Below are 21,283 nucleotides of genomic sequence, written 5' to 3'. Positions count from 1 at the left end.
GTGAACTCCACACCAGCAGTCTCAGTGCACAGGGTATGAATGTCCTGGGCAAGATCTGACTCCTCCTGAATGGATGAACAGCCAGCAGAGAACAGTAAAAGATCATACCCAGAGATCTCTCAGTGCTCAGAGGATTTTGGAGAGAGTTATATTCCCCTAAAGGACGTGGAGTGCCAGGACCCACTGGGTAACACTTTCAAACATGGGACATCACAGATATTTGCAAGTGGCAGCACTGAGCCCAAATCCCAGGAATCCTGGATGTGGTAACAAGGATTTGCCCAGAGGCTCCTTCTGCACCAGTGGCTTCACCCCGACATTGCCAGTCATGCAAACACAGAGGCAGTGGCTCAGTCAGCCATGAAATAACCCTCTTGTCACAGGGCAGCAGTGATTGGAATAAACACTCCAGGAATCTTCCTGCTCCTCTGCACATCCAGCTCCAGTTTTCCACTCCTCCTCCTTGGAGTTTGGAGTTTGTTGTGATCAGGGCTGGGCCAGTGACACTCAGACAATGGGAGTTTCCCAACACGTCCCCAGTGCTCCTGATCTCCTCCATCACTCATGGAATCACAGAATATCCTGAGTTGGAAGGGACCCACAAGCATCATCAGTCTCACTCCTGGCCCTGCACAGGACTCCCCAACAATCCCACCATGTCCAATCACTCCTTGAGCTCTGGTAGCCTTGGGGCCATGACCACTGCTCTCACTTCGGTCTTTTATCCGAGTTCTTATGCTGATGCAAAGCTTTTCACATGGGTGGTGAGGAAATTCCTTCCCATGCATAACCCAGGCACAAATCCATTCAAATTATCTCCCACTGTGAGGAGAGGAAAGAGGACAAAGAGCAAAGCTTTCTTCTCCCAGTTCCTCTCCAGAGGAATTTCGGGTGGCTCACAACTGTCCCAATTTTCAAGAGCTCCTTAGGATCTCATGGGGTTGCTGCAGAGCTGAATTCATGCTCCTTTGTCTACTTTCAGTGCCCAAACCATCCTTTCCCCACCCCCCACACCCCCCAAATTCCCTAATTCCAAGGCACATGAGGTAGCTCTGGAATTTCTTACATTGTGGTTAATGTCTGCAGAGTTGGTGTTAAGACACAGAAGTTCAAAAGCCTTGAGGAAGAGGAAATTTTACTTTTCAGGGTTGTGTCGAAGCCCAGGCTTTCCAGCAGAGGAGGTAAAGGCAGTGCCACCTGCTAAATCATTTAGCTGGAACAAAGTGAATTCCATATTAAAAAGCCCTCGGAGAAGTGAGTCATGATGAGACATGAAGAAAGCAAAGTAGCTGTGAATACAAGAAGTATTAGTGAGCACAAGGCACCCCTCAGAAAAGTGTATGGGAGGCAAAAACTTTGAACACAGATATTTGGAAATATCCATAAAAGGATGTTTCATGATGCTGCAGGATGCTGTAAGCTCAGCTGCTGCCAGTTTGTTCATTTTGCTGCCCTTGTAACCCCCAGGAGTAGTGGCCAATGTCAGAGCAGTGCCCAGAGGTGGCCAAGCTGGCTGTCTTGTTGCACAGAGAAGCTGTGGCTGCCCCATCCCTGGAAGTGTTCATGGCCAGGTTGGACAGAGCTTGGAGCAACCTGGGATAGTGGAAGGTGTCCCTGCATCTCTCCAGCCTCACACTACAAGTGTTCAGTAGTTTTTCAACAAATGAAGTAGTTCAGTGCTGTCAGTGGTGTTTTCTGTCCCAGAGCCACCTTCATTTCAGTTGTCAGTGGTGATTAATCACTATCACAACTGGTGCATCCCAAGGGACACCCCTGCACTCTAATTACCCTGTTACAGAAGGATAAACAGAGTCCATACCCTGAAAAATGGTGTGTCCAGAAAGCCACTTGGGAAGACACTGGGAAATGTGGGAATAGGTGCTGATCCTCTTCAGCCTCCAGTCTCCAACTCAAACCTACCTTACTATCAGTAAAAATCACTTTTCACTCCATGCACATGAAGTGACAAATGGATCTGAGAGGTCGTGGTCAGAGCCACATGTGCCCTCTGCCTTCTCCTCATATCATCACCCTGAATCACAGAGCCACAGAATGGTTTGGGTTGGAAGGCACCTTAAAGGTCATCTCATTCCAACCCCTTGCCATGGGCAGGGACACCTTCCTCCAGGAGGGTGAGTAAAGATTGCATTCCTACAGCAGCAGTGACCTGTGACCACGGATTGCTGCTTTTCCAACCTTCCTTGTCTGAGGTGGAGCCACACAGCTGGGCTTGGAGCCCTCCCCACTTGTCATCTCAACCAGCCCTTGCTGCCAAATTTGCACAAGCATCATCATCTTCACATCTTCCCTCTCTGCTCATGCTGGCGTGCAAATGCCACCGGGATTGGCCAGACAGGGAAACACATGGATATACAAAGCCCTTTAACCTCTGCAGCGCTAACCCAAAATTATTTTGATGCATTGCCTTTCAAATTCCTGTCTTCGATGCTCACAGGAGATGCTTTTCCTCTTCCCTCCTTAGCAAAGCGTGCAAGCAAGCCCTGAGTACCTCTCTTCTGTGCTTGAGTACCCATATCCTCTTATTTTTGTTCCCTGAATCCTCTTACAGATGTTTTCCCAGGTCTCTAAGCATTTCCACATCCTGTTTCTCTGCTGGTATTTGCTGCTAAAGGTGTAACAAGAAAATCTGTATCTGGAAAGAGGGAAGGGGCAACAAGAAATGAGCTGCAAATTAAAAGAGGAAGTGAACATCCCCAACTGCAGCTTGAAGCTTCAGTTTGGAAACTTTTCACTCTGATGTTCTAAACCCACAAGAGAGGTGGTGGCTGCCCCATCCCTGGAAACATTCAAGGCCAGGCTTTGAGCAACCTGATCTAGTGGAAGGTCTCCTTGCCCACTTAGGGAGGTTGGAACGAGATGAGCTTTAAAAGGTCCCTTCCAACCCAAAGCGCTCCGTGGTTCTATAAATGCAGAATACAATCACCCAACAAACATAACACACCGGTGATGTAAAGCTTAAACAATTCATGGGTCACACTGACCTGCTGCTGACGAAGCTGACACGCAGCATTTTGATTTTGAGTGACTCAGAGCATGCTCCCATCAAATCCACAAATCAAAGCCGATGCTGTCTCGAAACACAAATACCTTTGGAACAAAACACTGCATCAACATGTTTTCCTCAGCCCTACTTACAGCCTGGAAATGTTAAACAAACATTTCCTTTCTCACCCTCATTACTGAGCAGTGAGTGAAGCAAAGATGAATTCACTTTACTGATTTTTATGATGTTTTAAAGAAGGAGGAGAAAGTCTTTCCTGTTGTTTTACTTTGCAGCTCCATAGCTGGTCTCAACTTGCAGAAGTGATGCTTGTACATAGCAAAGTAAACCACTTTCATGATCTCCCAGTAGGGAAACTGAGGCAGACAGCACAGAATTTCCCAAATCCAGTGAGGAAATAAGGAGCAGGATAGATCCAACCCCGTACCAGCATTGCCCTGCCTTCATTTAACACAGACCATGATCGATTTGCAGATGCTACTGATGGAAAAGACCTTTTGCAGGTCCCTGTAAGTCCAGGCTTTTCCCCTGCCTTGTGTTGGAGACAAAATGGCTTTATACAACCACTACATGAAAATAATTCAAGCAGGAGGACTTTTCTCATTTCCTCTTGGGGGAGGGGGAACAATTCTGTAGCCGAAGGGATTGCAGCATTAGGAAATACTTCCTGATGTCCACAGCTTCTAGAATCTGTTGATATATTATTAATAGAAAGGAAAATAAATATAGGTATTAATGCCAGCAGACACCATCTACTACTAATAGCTGTTAGAGTAATATATTCCCCTTGTTTTTAGCTCTTATTAGTCATTTTGCAAAGGGTTACAAGACCCTTATGCATCCATTAGCCAGTCAGCCATGTGAAATTAATGTGGAGCAATTTTCATAAGCATTACTCAGAACTAATAATAATTAAGCATTATTTTCTGCTCAGATAACACAGAAAATAAAGCCTGACTTTTATGCCAAGATGGGTTTGCATTAGCTTAAGGTAGATGAATTAATTCTCATTTACAAGGCTTCTCCACCAGCTAGCCAGAAAATATCAAGGTAATTAAAACCAATTTGTGAGGTTCTGTCCCATTGCACATTCACTGAGTTTTCTCATTGCTGCAAATTACAGGTGTTTTTATGCGAAGTGGGACACGAAGGGGACTTTGCTGTTTGCCTCCTTCCCCATCACTTCCAAGAAAATGCAAAAACCTCCCTGTGAACACCAGAGCGCATTTTGCAAAATGCCCTTTGCTGTTGGAGATCACTGAAGGACTGTCCATGGAGCGAAGGAGCAGCTCAGTCCCAGCTCAGTCCCAGCTCTGTCTCAGCTCAGGCTGGGATGTGGAGCTTTCAGAAGTGCAGCTAAAAGGCCTCTAACAGAGAAGACAAAAATGTTATTTCCTTTTGATTTAGCATTTACTTGCAAGGGATTAATTTTGGCTGAGTATAAAACAAAAGGGTTTCTGAAGGCGGCATTTCAAGGGCAGCTCCGAAACTGTTCTCTCATCATGGAGTTCTAAAATGGTTTGGGTTGGAAGGGACCTTAAAAATCAATTTCTGTCAAACCCCTGCCATGGGAAGGGACACCTTCCACTATCCCATGTTGATCCAAGCTCATTCCAACCTGGCCTGGAACACTTCCAGGGATCCAGGGGCAGCCACATCTCCTCTGGGCAACCTGTGCCAGGGCCTCCCCACCCTCCCAGCCAACAATTCCTTCCCAGTATCCCATCTAACCCTGCCCTCTGGCAGTGGGAAGCCATTCCCCCTTGTCCTATCCCTACAGGCCCTTGTCTCAAGTCTCTCTCCAGCTCTCCTGGAGCCTCTTTAGGCACTGAAATTCTGTTCTTCAGGCAGACAAATTTTTCTCTTATCACTTTTAACATCCAACCCCAATATTTCCCATTCAGGTAATTAAGACTGATTAGTTATGCAGTGCTACTTCTTCCAAGACTTCTTGCCCTTTTTCTGGGTCAAGAAGCCACTGAATTTGACAGGAAGTCATGTCCTTGAGGCCTCTGAAGATACTCTTAGCTTGGCCAAGCTGCAAGATAAAGGATTCTTTAGTCCAGCTAATAATTAGCTTAAGACACATTAACCCAGAGCTGTCCTACCACCAGCTAAGCCAATACCCAATTGAGCAAGGGAAGATCTATCCTAGTTAAAGCACCTTCAGATGTCACATCTGCACTTTGCTTCTGAGCTTAGCAAATAACTGGGTCTGATGTGGAAAACCTGTGGGGTTTTTTTGAGGATTGTGGGCTCCTCTTGTCCGAGTTCTGCCTCTTCCATTTCATTTCTCCACCCCCTGTCTCGTTGTGGTGGTGTCAGTGAGGTGGAGCAGGTTGGCCTCACACAGCAGAGCAATGAGAATGAGATGGAAGTTCTGACTTTTATTATACGTTCAAAAATCTTCTCTGGAGAAAACTAACTGTTATTGAAGAGATCAATAAAAGGAAACAATGCTCAAGAAACACCAGCTGTGCCCCAGCCCCGGAACGAATGACCCTGGGCCGTGCCCCTTTGTCCACACCTTCAATGAAGAAGGGTTTGCCCCTTATGGCTGTTTCATTCTCAATCCAGCCCAGGTAGCTGTAAACAGACGTTAAAATCTTGTGGTTTGGCTTTTCCTCGCTGATGACTCCGACCTGGAACCACTTCATGGTGTTCCAGTAGCTGCAGACCAGAGGTCCCCCGCTGTCCACCTGTGGCAGAAGGAGGATGTTACAGCTGAATCAAACCTCAAGGCCCTCATAAGCAGCTGCTTCCCACAGGCTGACTGGGAAAGTCAAACTCTGTCCCAGTTCGGTGAGGATTTGGAGGAAAAAGGAAATTTAGAGTCAACATTTCACAGCTCAGCCCTGAGATGCTGCAGAATAAATAGACACAGAGGGTAAGAGGAGAACAGTCCCAAGCTCTGGCTCAATGCACTGCCCTGTCCTTCCCAGGCTTTTCCACATGCTCCCGTGGTCCCAGGAGGATCCCTGAAACCTGTCAGCACGAGACACCATCCAGGAGTGAAAAGGGACATTTGCTGTGACTGCTCATTCAGTCCTTGACTTCTCTGCCAGACTGGTGCGTGTGGGTGCTGGGGACCTGCCACTGTGAATTTTGGGGGCTGGCCATCCAGACATTGGAGGGGAGATGAGCAATAATCCTGACAAATCCTTCCTGAAACCACAGTGATTTCACTGAAAACTTGCCTGGTGCTGGAAGGGCAGCCATCACTCACGCAGTGTGGGCAAGGCTTCAACTGCAGGTTGCAGCCACCTCAAAGGGAGGAAGATTCTCCTGGTGGCTGCTCTGGCTGGAACGCCAAGAGCTCATCTAGCTGTGGAATCTCTGGACACAACGCCGGGGAGAAAAGAAACCAGCAAAAAATCCACCCAGCCAGATACAGCCTTTTCTGAGGGAAGGCTGGGAGAGCTGGGGGTGTTCACCTGGAGAAGAGAAGGCTCCAGAGAGACCTGAGAGCCCCTTGCAGTGACTAAAGGGGCATCAGAAGAGCTGGAGAGGGACTTTGGGCAAGGGCCTGGAGGGACAGGATGAGGGGGAATGGCTATAAACTGAAGGAGGGTAGATTTAGATTGGATATTAGGAAGGAATCCTTCCCTGTGAGGGTGGGGAGGTCCTGGCACAGGTTGTGGCTGCCCCTGGATCCCTGGAAGTGTCCAAGGAGAGGTTGGATGGGGCTTGGAGAAACCCGGGCTAGTGGAAGGTGTCCCTGCCCATGGCAAAGGATTGGAATGAGATGATCTTTAAATCCCTCAGTGCGGTGCAGCACCTGCTATAAATGAGTTTCCTTCCACGGTGGGTTTGAATCTTTTTTCCACCTTTTCTCCAGCACTTGTGGTGAATAAATTCAGTACAAACCCATTTCCCAAGACAGCAAACTTTACTGGGAAATGTTGTCCTCCCCTGTTTGCACACTACTGAGAGAAACATCTCTGTCATTAATGGATGAAGCCTCTTCCTCCAGCAGCCACCCTGAGCTAACACACATTAATTAACGAGCGAGGAAGGCACTGTGGTCCCTTGTGCAGCTCACCAGCATCACTAAAGTTTATGGCTCAATTCCTACTCCACTAGATGGAGAGCCCAGGTCATTAATATGCTTATCTTTTTTTTTTTTCCCCTTTGTTTTTGCCTTTTTTTTTTTTTTTTTTTTTCAAAATGCATACAGGAGGGAAAAATTAAGATAAATACAGAGGGAATGTTTACAGAGTCGTAGAGCATTCTGAGCTGGAAGGGACCCACAAGGACCACAAAACCTTTAGGCTGGAAAAGGACTTCATTGAGTCCAAACAGAAATCTGCACTGAAATGGTGTTATTGCAGTAACAGTAGTGGTGCCTGCAGCTCAGGCAGTGCTGATGGACCCTATTTCAGCCAAGAATTCATGTGAATGACACCACTGACCTTGGCTTCCATGTATTATCGGCATCATCGGCGATGGCCTCCTGTTTGAATGAATGAGCGTCCACACACAGCTCAGTTACTGGGGATTTCGCTGCTGATTCCCCCGGGGCAGGAACAGGCCAAACTGTATTATCCTGGTAGTGAGAGGAAGGCACTCGGAGCCTCCCACTCAAAGATGATAAATGGATTGGGGAGAGCGCGAGGCGGTGACGCAGCAGCTCACGGCCCTCCCCGCTCATATTCTAGCTCTTCCCTGCACAGGAGGTTTTTAGCACTGGTGGAGCCCCTTCCCACCATGGGGCAGATCATTTCCAATGTCCAATTTAGGGGCTGTTCACGCTTGCAGAGGATCTTTCAAACACCGGTTAATTCCTGGTGCCTCGTGACTGCCCTTGGGGGAAATGTCTTATCGCGTTTCGGAGCCGAGAAATCCGCGGCACAAACGGGATGTGATTTGCACGAGGCAACAGCAGAGCCAGGAATCCCTATTTAAGCCGTGCCTTGTGCAGTTTTCCTTTCAAATCAGACCTGCTCTTCCCTGTTTGCCTCTTTAACCATGTCCGTTCGGTTGGTGGGGGAAAGGGGATCGTGATTTAAAACCTGGGCAATGCTGTGACAACCTGCAAATCCATCTCCCTAATCTGCAAGACCCAAATCGTGCTTCAGATCCCTTTCCATGTGGGCTGAGCTGCTCTGCTTCACGGGTGCTACTTCTAACATGACATTCCTCTCAACTTCAGCCATTTATAACATGATGACTTTTATCACGGTGTGGGCTAAATCATCCCCTCCGTGTGATCATGTGGCTCACACAGTTATAGCAGGAGCCCGGATGAATCAGTAACCTGGTTTCTATAGGACTAAAGATGGAGAAAATAAACTCAGCCCTTGGACACTTCTGAATATCCCTGAATCCACCTTAAGCTCTCAGAAATGCCAGCCCAAGGTTTTGCGTCGCTGTGTAGGAGAGGGTGTGGGAGGAGCGAGTTTTTGAGTGCTGGGACAATTATCTCAGCTCTGTGATGCTTCCAGTAACACTAATTTAATGAATGCTCAGGTTAACGACTCTGAGGATCGAAGAATTATTAAATGCTGCTTTCAGGCTCCTCTAGCCTGGTGGTAAAATACTTCTGGTCACCAGATACCTGCTCCTGCTTTTCAGTCTAAGTGCCAAGTTTCTGGATAGGAAAAAAACCAAACAACCAAACCTAAAAATAGCATCTTTGCTTCTGTTGCATGTTTTCATCTAGAAGAGGAGTGAAAAGCAACCACGACAAATGAGATCTGGTGCTGAATTCGTGCCTTAAACATGTTAATCCTCCCATTAGGAGAGGTGAGAGCAGTGATATATTCGCTGATAAATAGCTCTGGGTTGTATAAAATCTGTCACTGACTAACAAGGTGCTTTGTTCACTGGAGCAGACCAAAAGTTTCGTCTTTTCCCCCCTCGTTTTTTGTGAGCATCAGGAGCCTCTCTGCTGACTCCAGTGGGCTTTGGATCAAAGGTGTAATCTTCTCCCTTTTATATTTGTATTCGTGTCTGCAACACAGTAATTGATCAGAACAAACACGTTCAGCCACACAAATCTTCTGAGGTGGGAGAAGCTCCGGGGGAGGGAGAACAACTCATCTGATCCTCATTAGGTGGATACACAATCCCTGCAAGTCGTTGCCATTTCGTTTTCATGTTGGTAAGCTCTGTGTAAATTGGAGACAATCAGCATGTGAATCACAGCACCGGCCAGCAGAGCTGCCCTGACTGCTGGAAAGCAATAGCAAATACGGGATCCTTCAGTTGTTTCAAGCTGTCTTTGGAGAAAGGTGGGAGGAAGGAGGCTGTGGCCATTTTAGTGTGCAGGTACCAAAAATTAACCAGGTAACGCCTGGACCCCTTTCATGCAAACCCTTTGGGATCTCAGGTGAGAGCCTTCAGCTGCTTTGTCCCTCCATCCCCATGCTGGAAAATGGGAGAAGACCAACCAAATCCATCCGATGATGTCAGCAGGGCCCATTAGTAACTGTGGTGGCACAAACAGTTAAAATGCATCTGCCCAAAGCCCCGTGTGGCCCAGACTCCTGTCTCTGACTCTCATCTCCAGCAAGTGCTCAGGGAAGGAGAATGAGAAACAGCACAAATATTTACAGAGTTGTATTTGCATCACAGTGGTTAATAGCCTCGGAGAGATCTCCATCCAGGAAGTTCCCTAATTGCTTTTTGAATCCATTTATCCCTTAGGATAAATACCCACAACATCCTGGTCGGTGACTTCCATAGTTTAATTATCTGATGGATGAAAAAACACTTCCTTCTCTTTGTTTTAAATCTACTGCCTGACAAGGCCCTCAGACACCCCTCCTTCATGTGTTTGGAACAGCAGTGACATGAGGACAGCTCTTGACTCCTCTCCCTGCTGCTCAGGAATTCGGAAATCTCTGTCACATCCCCATCAGACATCACTTTTACAAGCCTCAGAGCCTTGCTCTGTTATTCCCTGCTCTGCCAGAAGCTGTCCCATGTCCCTGTTCATCCTTCCTGCTCTACTTCCCTCTTTTTCTAAAACTGCCACTCCTTCCTCAGATGGAGTGGACAGGAATCACACACAGCACACAAGGCATGGATTCACAAGATTATTGCCCTGGCACAACACATTTGCTTCGCTACCTATTCCTGTCCTAATAATTCATAATGCTCTCATTGCCTTTTTGACCTCCACAGAGCCTCAGGCTGATGTTTTTGAAGCACCATCCACAGTTACTCCAAGTTCTTATGAGGTAATAGCTAAATTAGAGCCTATTATGGCGAGCAAACAGCTGGAGTTGCTTCTCCCTGTATCCATTATTTTTCTTTATCAATAATGAGCTGCATCTGCTCTTTAACCTTCTGCATCTGTTTTAACCTCCAGTCACTCAGAACAGTGAGACCTGCTGCAGTCAGCTTCCATTCTGACCACTTGGAATTAATGCTGTGGCATTGGCCAGCTTGGTCATCTCAGCATTTGCCCCCCTTGAACATCAAAATTCCTTGATGAATGCCAACAGAACTCTCCTTGGAAGCCCTTTCTCCATTCAAATCCTTCCTCTGTGTTGCCTCCCTTTCGAACTGAATCTCTTCCTCTTCACTGCAGTTCGGTTTCTCCATGAACCTTCGGTGAGAGTTTTGGAAATCTCAGCTCCTGTTAGATGGTTGGATCACCCTCTGCCACCTGCTTGGCAGCTCCTTCAAAGAATTTGGATGTGCCTGTGAGTCATGGCTTTCCCTCAAAGCTGTATTGACTCACGGGTGTTGAATGAGAAGTGGCTCCTCTGAGTCATCACACCCATTCTCCCACTCCCAGGGCAAGCACACAGTGGGGTTTGGTGTTCAGCTGGCTCCAGAGGTCTTCTGCTCCCCACAGCCTCACCCATCAGGCACACAGAGTCATGCTGGACCCCAAGCAGCTTCAGTTTGAGGGACCAAAAGCTACGACCCAGAGGCAGAAAGCAGAAGAGACATCCGACATCATCAACAGCCCAGGTCCTCGCAACAGGAATTAATTTTTGACAGATGAAATTAAGCCACCACAGCTTGAATGTGCTCCCTTGTCTGCCCACATCATAAAATGATAGAATGATGAAAGCCCTATAAAACCCTGGGATGCAGGAAAAACGTTCTGGTTCTTCTGAGCTGCACATCAAAGAACCCTCCGGAGCAAATTAAGGAGACTGCAAATGCAGAAACACCTTTCTACTGCTTTGTTCTGGAGCTTCCCAGGACACCTTCCTACTTAAAGCAATCTATCTCTTAGGCAGAAAACTCATCCCATGGTGGTAGTGATAGTTCAGTGATGGAAAATCCATGAGAGGGATAGGGAATGGGTCGCTCTTTTCCATAGGGGTAGAAGACACAGCCACAAGTTGCACCAGAAGAGGTTTAGATTGAATATTAGGAAAAAAATTGTTCGCTGGAAGGGTGGTCAGGCATTTAAACAGGCTGCCCAGGGCAGTGGGGGAGTCACCATCCCTGAAAGTGTTCGAAAAACCTGTAGATGTGGCACTTGGGGCCATGGGTCAGTGGTGGCCTTGGCAGTGCTGGGGGAATGGTTGGACTCGATAATCTCAGAGGGCCCCTCCGACCTCAAAGACTCTGTGATTCCAATATTAAGGTAAGGTACAACAAATATTAAGGTAAGGTACAACAATTAAGTAACTTTGTATAGCTCATAATAACTTTGAGCTGAAATGTGGTTAGTTTTGACTCCTGGCCCCAAGGAGACCTTTGTCTGATGGGCAGAAGGACCTACAACCTCAGACCTCAGAGGGATACTCCCCATCCCTAAGGGCTGCAGCCAGACCATCACTTATCCACCTCTGTTTGGGTATTTTGAGCAGCCTTAGAGACTTACCACGCTGTCCTGGTTTGTGATCTTCTCCTTGAGTCCATGATAATTTACATATATAGACCCAATTTTTGATGGTTGTGTAGATGTTGACAGCTTTAGAAAAGACATTTGTAATCTGGCTGAATAAATCCCACCCAGATTTTGCACAACAACTACTACTATTGCTCCAGCTACGTGGGGTGAGAGCCCTGAGCATCCCAGATGCTGTAAAAGGATTTTTCCCTTTCCAAACTGCTGACAGTGCATGTGGGTAACTGAACAAAAGAGGTCCTTCCCTGCTTTTTCCCAGAACTAAAGGAATCAAAATGCAGAGCCCTGGATGCATCCTGGCATCATTTCAGATGTTTATCAGAGATGGGACAAGGGGGGATGACTTGAACCTGACAGAAGGCAGAGTTAGATGGGATATTAGGAATAAATTCTTCCTGTGAGGGTGGTGGCCCAGGTTGCCCAGAGAAGCTGTGGCTGCCCCATCCCTGGAGGTGTCCGAGGCCAGGATGGATGGGGCTTGGAGCAACCTGGGATGGTAGAAGGTGTCCCTGCCCATGGCAGGGGCTGGAACAAGATGAGCTTTAAGGTTCTTTCAAATCCTGACCACTGTAATTCTATGGCCAAAATCACCTCCTGCTACAGTCTGTGGGAGGGGGCAGATACCTGCAGCCCAAGAGCTGGGACCATCCCACTGCTCTTGGGGGCCACACAAGGATTCCTTCCCCTGGAAGTCAGGCTGGGGACTGCCCCCCACCCTTCATCTGCTGCTGACTTGAACTGCACATGAACTTTGACTCCAGCTGAACATGCTCCATCCTAATCACCACATCCAGAGCTGCCCCCACAGCCTCTCTGAAATATAATTGGGCCATTTACTGAATTTTGCCTGGGCAGGGAAGGCACTGAAGGAGGCATTTGCTTTGTGAGTCCCTTATACTCTAATTATTGTTCAAGTTACCATTGCATCAGAGCCTGACAAAAGGTGCTTAAGAAAGCAAGGAATTAGACATCAATTGTGGTTCATGGGGTCATGGAAGAAATGTAGCCCACACAAAAAATAACACACAGGCCATCTCTAGTGTCTGTTCCTTAGCAGTTGTACCCCATGAACATCCATTAATGCTAATGTTTGTGACTAAATAGAACTATAAGTCAATTATAGCTCCTGTTAGTGTTAATTCACAGTCAATCTATATATTTGTCTGCAGAACTGCGAGGGAATTGGGATATAATAGATTTTGCTTTTTAAGTGAATGGATTATATTTTTTTTCAGGTACAAATACTGGGGAGCTCTGCTATTCAATCTCCTTGAGTTATTAAAGGAATATGGTCAGTTATCCACAAATTAGTCTTGTCTGGTACTGGCATGATGGCAGCTGGTGAAATGTTTGAGCCTTTTAATCCATGGGCTTTCTATTCATGAAATGGCCTCAAGATGTGCCAGGGGAGGTTCAGGCTGGACAGCAGGAAGGATTTCTTCATGGAAAAGGTGGACAGGCAGTAGAAGAAGCTGCCCAGGTTGGTGGTGGAGTCCCCACCCCTGAAGGTGTTCAGGAAACAACGGGATGCGGCACTCAGTGCTCTGGGCTGGGTGACAAGGTGGGGGCTGGTCAAAGGTTGGACTTGATGATCTCTGAGTTCTTTCCAACCTTAATGACTCTGTGGTTCTGAGTCCTGTGGCCGCAGGGGTACTAGGGCAGTGGGCAGTAGGATAAACCTTCTACATGATGCCTTGGTGGAGATACTGGTGGGACTTTAGTTAACTATTCACATAAATCAACTTTAACCTGCAACAGGGGAAATCTGGCACACAAATGGCACACAGGGCAAACACTCAGGATGTTCATGGAATCGTAAGTTCTTTGAGTCATGGAATGGTTTGGATCAAAAGGGACGTTAAAGCTTATCTCATTCCAACCCCCTGCCATGGGCAGGGACACCTCCCACTATCCCAGGTTGATCCAAGCCCTGTCCAACCTGGCCTTGGACACTTCCAGGGATCCAGGGGCAGCCACAGCTTCTCTGGGCAACCTGTGCCAGGGCCTCCCCACCCTCAGAGCCAAGAATTTCTTCCTAACATCTAACCCAAACCTTGTCTCTTTTGGTTCAAAACCATTCCTCCTTCTCCTGTCACTATTTGCCTGTGTAAAAAGTCATTCTCTTCATCACAGTTCAAAGACTTGGATCCAGACGGGGCTCATGTGCACTTACCACATCAAGCCCAGCAACTTGCCTGCCTTAGCCTGGCTCTGGCCATTAACACGTGTATCCTGATACTCAGCCAAAGCTCAGATGAGGTTAATGTAAGGTTTTTATGTACCCTGTGCCCAGACAGATCATGTGGCCATGCCGGGCAGGGGCTTCCAGTTTTCCTGGGATCACAGCTACAGTAACAAACTCAGCACCTCCAGGGCTTGTTCCCTGATCTGGAGTCTCTGCCTTGCCTGAGCTTCTGCTCCTTCCTGGCCTCTCCAAAATGATTATTGTGGGTGGCTCCTGATCCATGAAAAAGCTGGAGCTGTGTCTGGAAGTCATCCAGTGGACAGCTGGTTGGCACAGACCAGCACCATGCCCAGGGCTGCTCTGTGTCCATGACAGTGATGACTTTGTAAAGGATTTAGGTCTTTTGAAATCTGGCCTCATTCTCCTTTGACACAAACCCCAGAATCTTTACAGACAAGCAGAGCTCAGTAGGTTGCAGTGCCCACAGTGCCTCACCCTCTGCCCAGGGCAGGTGAATTGTCCAGCTCTGGGCCCCTCAGACAAGGACATCAAGGGGCTGGAGCATGTCCAGGAAAGGGAACGGAGCTGGGGAAGGGGCTGGAGCACCAGAAGCAGCTGAGGGAGCTGGGGGGGCTCACCCTGGAGAAAAGGAGGGTCAGGGGGGACCTTCTCGCTCTGCAACTCCCTGACAGGAGGGGGGAGGTTGATCTCTGCTCCCAGGGCACAAGGGACAGGATGAGAGGAAACAGCCTCAACTTGTGCCAGGGGAGGGTCAGGTTGGACATCAGCAAGAATTTCTTCATAAAAAGGGTGGTTCAAGCATTAGAAGGGGCTGCCCAGGGAGGTGGTGGAATCCCCATCGCTGGAGTCCAAGGAAGGACTGGCTGTGGCACTCAGTGCTCTGGGCTGGGTGACAAGGTGGGGATCAGTCACAGGTTGGACTTGAGGATCTTGGAGGTCTTTCCCAACCTCAGTAATTCAGTGATTCCCTCCCGTGGTCCCTGCTGCAGAACAAACATCACATCCAGCCCTGGCTGGACCCACTTATGGACAAGCCACCAGATCCCTGAACCAGCCTAGTGAGGCCAAAATGTGCCGTCCCCCACTTTAATCAGCACTTCCCAGAAAACCACCCATCAGCAAAATGCAAATTAGCAAATTCTGATGAAAAATCATGTTCCTTTGTTTGTCCCCTGAAGGGCTCCACTTCCAGCCTGGGGTCTGGTTTTCTCCTGCTCTCGTTATTTCAGGCTGTGAGACCTTCCTGCCTGCTCGAGCTCCCACAAAAAGTGGGCAGATGCTGGATCCTGAGCAACATCCCACGTGCAATCCTCATGTGCTTCCACTGCCTGGAAAGCTCACATTCCTAGGTAATTTCTCAGATAACACTGACATTATTGTAGATCAAAATAGCTCCCTCATCAGCTTTCTGAATATAGGAGATTCATTTCTCTGGGTACAAGTGCTCAGCATAATTCACCTACAGAACTCCAGACTGGGCTGGGAAGTGCATTCCTTAATCATGTTAATGTTATCCCGTGGCAGGTTTCTTTTTAAAACTTTTGATTGCATTTAATGGAGGTGAAAGTCACAAGCTGAATGGTTGCAGAGGCAGATGCTCACTGGCTCATCAAAAGATCATTTTTGCAAAGCAAACTTCTCCTTCCCTGCCCAGCTACAGGCCTGGCCTGCCATGGGTTTGCAGTCCACGGTCCTTGTAACCACTGTCTTTGCCCCAAGGGCAGGGGATCTCTCTCTGTCCTGGGTGCTGCTTTACTTCCTTCAGTGAATAATTCCTACAGGATGAAGCTTCCATTCGTGTGTCTGCCCATCCATCCCTCTCCAAACACATGCACACCTCTAAGATGGGCTTGGAGCAACCTGGGACAGTGGAAGGTGTTTCTGCAGGAGAGTTGAACTGGATGGTCTTTAATGTTCCTTCCAACACAAACCACCCTGAAAAACCTAAATTCTAAAACCCTTGCCCAGGGGAGCATGGAGGCTGCAGGCTCTCAGAGGAGGGGTTGGAGATTGGATGCTACAAGAGATAAAGCATTTTTTTGGCTTTCACACACTGTTTGACATCAGGTCAGCAATCCTGAGGGTGGAATATGTTCTGAGGGGACAAGTTCTGAGTGAGTTTTGCCTCTCGTGGGTGTTTGTGTCACCTCCCTGATACCAAACACTGCTCAAACTCTTTCTAATTTGGCTTGAGAAGTCCATCTTCCTCTATCAGTACCACACTGCAGTAAGCTGGGACTGGTCCTGGCACCCACAGACCAACCTCCCATGTTAGCAAAGGACATTTGGCTCAGAGCCAAGATCTCACCTGATAAACATTTCTAACATTCACATTAAGCACTCCTGGCCGAAACTTCCCCCCCCACCACCATTCTTTTGCTTTGACCCTCCAGGACAAACTTTTCTGTCTCCTTTAAGTACATAAACAGGTGGTGAAGCAGCACTGCCTGGCCCAGGGCTTGAGGGAATATTGGCCACTTTACCTGGCAGTTGCCTCCTTCTCCTTCCTCCACCTCTGCACACATCACGTTCTCCCGGAGCTGTGGGATCTGCTCCAGGCACTGCTCCCGGCTGATGAGCTTCACCCGCGCCTTCTGCAGCACGTGGGATGCTGGCACAGCACCTGCTGCAGGAAGTGGGAAGAGAACCATTTACAAACCTGCAGAGCAGCTGGAGACCTGCCTTGGGACTGATCTCAGCTGAATTTGGAAAGCATCTCAGGGCAAGGGAGTCTCAGGACACAGTTACGGGGTCTCGGGGTCACAGGGGATTCCAGGGGCTCTCCAAATGTCAGCAAGGATGAGTTTGTGCTCCTGGCTTTATTATAGGATCACAGAATGGTTTGGGTTGGAAGGGACCTTAAAGTTCATCCAGTTCCACCCCCCTGCCATGGGCAGGGACACCTTCCACTAGCTCAGTTTGATCCAAACCCTGTCCAACCTGACCTTGGACACTTCCAGGGATCCAGGGGCAGCCACAGCTTCTCTGGGCAACCTGAGCCAGGGCCTCATCTCCCTCACAGGGAAGAGTTTCTTCCTAATACCCAATTTTAATTACCCTCCTTCAGCTTAAAGCCATCCTCTGTGTCCTGTCCCTCCAGGCCCTTGTCCCAAGTCCCTCTGCAGCTCTCCTGGAGCCCTTTCAGGCACTGGAAGGGGCTCTAAGGTCTCCATGGAGCCTTTTCTTCTCCAGGTTGATAATCCCAGTTTTCAGGGATTATTCATTTCTCGGGCAGAGAACTGGAGCAGAGGTGCTCCAACTCCTTGGAGGTGCCTACAGCAAAGGACTGTCATCTGTGGGCACTTCCATGGAATGACCCCATCTTAGCTGGAACAGTCACCTAACCATTTTCTGTGTTTTACATCTTACCATTGTGTCAGTTTCCTGAATGTGCTGGGAGGGTTTAGCTCAGTGAAATATGGAAGGAGCGAGTTTCTAATGATCTGAAGGTCTCCATTTTATCCTTCAGACTCAGGTTCACTTTAGAGGTAAATGCAGGTGAAATTAGAGGGTTTTCCAAGTAGCCCACTGGGATATTTTCAGTCTTTTTGTCACCCTCCAAACCATTCCATGATCCTGTACCGCTTGGTATGGCCCATATCACACCCTCACACCATCACACACCCCTCTCACCGCGCTCAGCTTCCGCTGGTTTTCTCCTGAAGCCCCTCCCAGGCAGTCAGGGGGTGTGCCAGGGGCTGAGCACATTGACAGCAATTTTTGGATAACACAATCAGCATCAGCTGAGCCCACACAGCAGCAATAGGATGATCTCTGGAGCCACACTGTGAATTTTGCAGAGAGATGAGCTGAAGAGAAATCCTGCCGTGCCTCAGAGGGACCCTGAACTGCCACTGCGTTTCTGTTTCTAAGAACACGTTACCGTGGTGAAACGGGAGAGTTTCACAACGATGGCACGGTGTTTGTATCACTGTTACATGAGCAAAATGAAGCCTAGGAAGGAAAATGCAGTTTCAGGAGGGAGATAGCAACCCTTTGGAGCAGAATAGTGAGGATGAAATGGGACTTTCATGCTACATCCTAGGAAGCTGAATCCAAATCCACCCTGCCCACGCTGTCGTGATTAATTCTTGTCACTAATGAAATAGCTTACTCACTATTTAGTGACATTTGTTCAGGATAGACATTTTGGGTCACAATCAGTGCTGGAACTACTTTCGTTAGGGCTTAAACAAGAGCAATTAGCAACTGCAATCTGCTGTTCCAAATGAGTGGAGAGGAAAAAAAGAGTGGCCAAGACCAGAGTCAATCTGGCTCATGGAGGCACTAAGCCAAAGGCAACCCTAGACCTTCATTTCCCTTATTCCAGACCACTTTAGACCCAGCCTAACTGGGTGAATCATAGAATATCCCGAGCTGGAAGTGGCCCACAAGGATCCCACAAGGTGGGAAGTGTCCAAGGCCAGGTTGGATGGCGCTTGGAGCAACCTGGGATAGTGGAAGGTGTCCCTTCTCATGGCAGGGGGGTTGGAACGAGATGAGCTTTAGGGTCCCAAACCATTCTGTGATCCTATGATTCTTGTTAACCATCTTTGTCTTAATTTGGGTGCCAAAAAAGGGGTCCAAAGTCTGGGCTCCTGCAGAGCAAAGGTGGCTCTAAGGTTTCAGCTTGAACACACATGCTCAGAGCACCAGACTTGGCTCTGGGGGTCAGTAGATGACTGGTTCTTGCACTGGACAGAGAAGTGGTGGGTGTGTAGGAGCTGTGAGGGTCTGGAAGTGTTAACCAGGGGGGCAGGGAGTGGAAGTTCGTGTGGATAACCCCTCCTGGGGGAGAACATCTACTTTAAATGGCTCAAACTCACCTTTCATTAGCAAAGCCATCTCCTGACAGCGCCTTACCTGCACTTGTGCTCCCCCAGCCAGCAGCCCAGCAGTGCTGCCAGATGTGGATGTCACACATGAAGGGCAGGCAGATGGGAGTTTTCTCCTTGCTGAACTCGATGGGAGAGCTGAGCAGGATCAGGGCTATGTCATTTGCCATGCTCGTGGTGTTGAAGTTCTCGTGGAGGATCAAACTGTCCGGTTTATGTTCTTCCAGCGGGACACTGAGGTTGATTCCCCCCACTACAACCGTGAGATCTGGTGGCCTTATAAACAAAACAGCAGTGGAGACACAGTAAACACGAAGGATTTGGGTTCTAAAGGTCGGTGTCTCTTCCCCCTGATCAGGGTAGGGGGATGCTCAGCAAATGGCACAGGTAGTTCATCCACAAATACCACGGAAATCTACCCTCACTTCCAGGCAAAGATGATTTCCAGAGGTAGAATGGGAGTGCAACCAGGTTATAAATAATCCAGTCACCAACAAACAGATGGAATGGGCTGGATCTTTTGGATCACTGTGCCCTGGGCTGGCTGATCAGACCACACTGTCCCCAGCCAGCTGCTCCAGGTTGTGGTGCCACAGGTCGTTTGTCACCGAGCAGCCTCAGCTCTTGGGACCTGCCAAATTTTGGAGGGGGCTCACAGAGGGCTAGGCTCTGCCCCTGGGCATTGCATGGGGTGAATTTATGCAGAAATTGCTGGTTTAAAATCAGAGTCTCCAGGAGGCAAAGGTGTTTTCTATGAGAAAGCAAAGATAATTTGGGGATTAGAATAAGCTGGAATGGACTATGCCACTTTTTACAAGGTGCCACAACACCTGTAGATGGACAGGAAATGCTTGGGGCCCCCAGAACATCATCATGGGCATTCCACAAGGCTGCTCAGACCATCCCTGAAATTATTCCCTTTATGCCTCTCATGGTTTCAAAAATGGGCCTGTTTTCCCCATAAAGGACAAAATTCCCATTTAAAGGGCTCAGTCACATATATGTTGTGTTTGACCCCAAGGACATCCATATCCTACACCCACCAGGAGGAATGTTACCACCCCACTGTGCCTGGGCTGTCCCCCCTTCCCTGGAGCACTCACAGCTCTTTTGCAAAGCAGTGGGCAGCTGTTAAAATCCACAGTGCACTGATGATGGTGCCACCACAGATGTGCTTCCTGTGGCTCTGGATGCTCACGTGCCACGGGAACTCCCCCGGCTGCACGGACCTCCCTGTCCCGATCCTCTTGCCTGTCTCCAGGAAGGACTCAAAGGATGGTCGGAGGCCACACTCTGGGGACAAAACGAGACACGTGGGACATGTCCAACAGTGCCACTGCCTGTGCAGCTCAGCTGGAGGGGCAGGACAGCATGCAGAGCAGTGATCTGTAATATGTGTGAAATCATGGAATGGTTTGGGTTGGAAGAGACCTTAAAAACCATCTCATTCCACTCCCTGCCATGGGCAGGGACACCTTCCACTATCCCAGGTTGCTCCAAACCCTGTCCAACCCAGTCTTGGACACTTCCAGGGATCCATGGGCAGCCACAGCTTCTCTGGGCAACTTGTGCCAGGGCCTCACCACCCTCACATCCAGGAATTCCTTCCAGTATCCCATCTCTCCCTGCTCTCTGGCAGTGGGAAGCCACTCCCTGTGTCCTGTCCCTCCATGCCTTGTCCAAAGTCCTTCTCCAAATCTCTTGGAGCTCCTTTAGGCACTGGAAGGGGCTCTCAGGTCTCCCTGGATTCTTCTCTTCTCCAGGTGAACCCCCCCAGCTCTCCCAGCCTGGCTCCAGAGCAGAGGGGCTCCAGCCCTGGGAGCATCTCCGTGGCCTCCTCTGGACTCTCTCCAGCAGCTCCACATCGTTGTGCTGTTGTTCCCCAGACCTGGAAGCCGCTCTGCAGGTGGGGACTCACAAGGGTGTAGGCTGAGAATCCCCTCCCTTGACCTGCTCCATGATCTCCTGATGTCTCTGTCCCCTCCCCAACCCCGCACTCTGCCAAGCACTGCCCAGGCAGTTTGGGGGTGGGCAGGACCACAGACCATTTCCCACAGGCAGACTGAATAAAATCCTTCTTTGGGGAGTGGAAGGTTCAGCATCAGGCTGAACAAGGCCACGAGGTCCAAGGAGCAATCCCAGGCCTTTTTCCCTTACCCACATGTGCATATCCTGCAGGACCACCGGCAGCACCGGCAATGCCGATCAGAGACGTTAAACAGGAGAGGACGAGGAGCAGCATCTCAGTCCATCTTGGAACAACGCTCTTCCCCAAGATTCAGAGCAGTGATGCCTCTGCAGATGCTTCAGAAGTGCCTGCATTCCATGTCAACACGGCTCCCTGCCAGGGTGTGACATCACAGCATCTCGTGTTCCTGTTGACAGGGCAATTGGATGTC

General features: G+C 48.8%; 1 protein-coding gene across 1 annotated transcript; it reads right to left on the bottom strand.

Moving 5' to 3' along the window:
- Nucleotides 1-5,394: 5,394 nt before the first annotated feature.
- Nucleotides 5,395-21,220, bottom strand: PRSS55 (serine protease 55). Its single transcript, XM_027904464.1, has 5 exons — nucleotides 21,042-21,220; nucleotides 19,988-20,177; nucleotides 18,913-19,160; nucleotides 16,533-16,672; nucleotides 5,395-5,721 (listed from the first exon to the last, which is right to left on the bottom strand). The coding sequence occupies exons 1-5, from the start codon at nucleotides 21,124-21,126 to the stop codon at nucleotides 5,413-5,415; spliced, it is 972 nt and encodes a 323-aa protein (XP_027760265.1). The 5' UTR covers nucleotides 21,127-21,220; the 3' UTR covers nucleotides 5,395-5,412.
- Nucleotides 21,221-21,283: the final 63 nt, after the last annotated feature.

This window comes from Empidonax traillii, unplaced genomic scaffold (genome assembly GCF_003031625.1).
Source record: "Empidonax traillii isolate 1590-97213 ecotype Southwest subspecies unplaced genomic scaffold, ASM303162v1 scaffold1060:size1239554, whole genome shotgun sequence".
Taxonomy (NCBI): Eukaryota; Metazoa; Chordata; class Aves; order Passeriformes; family Tyrannidae; genus Empidonax; species Empidonax traillii.
This window is presented reverse-complemented; position numbering and strand designations above follow the sequence as displayed.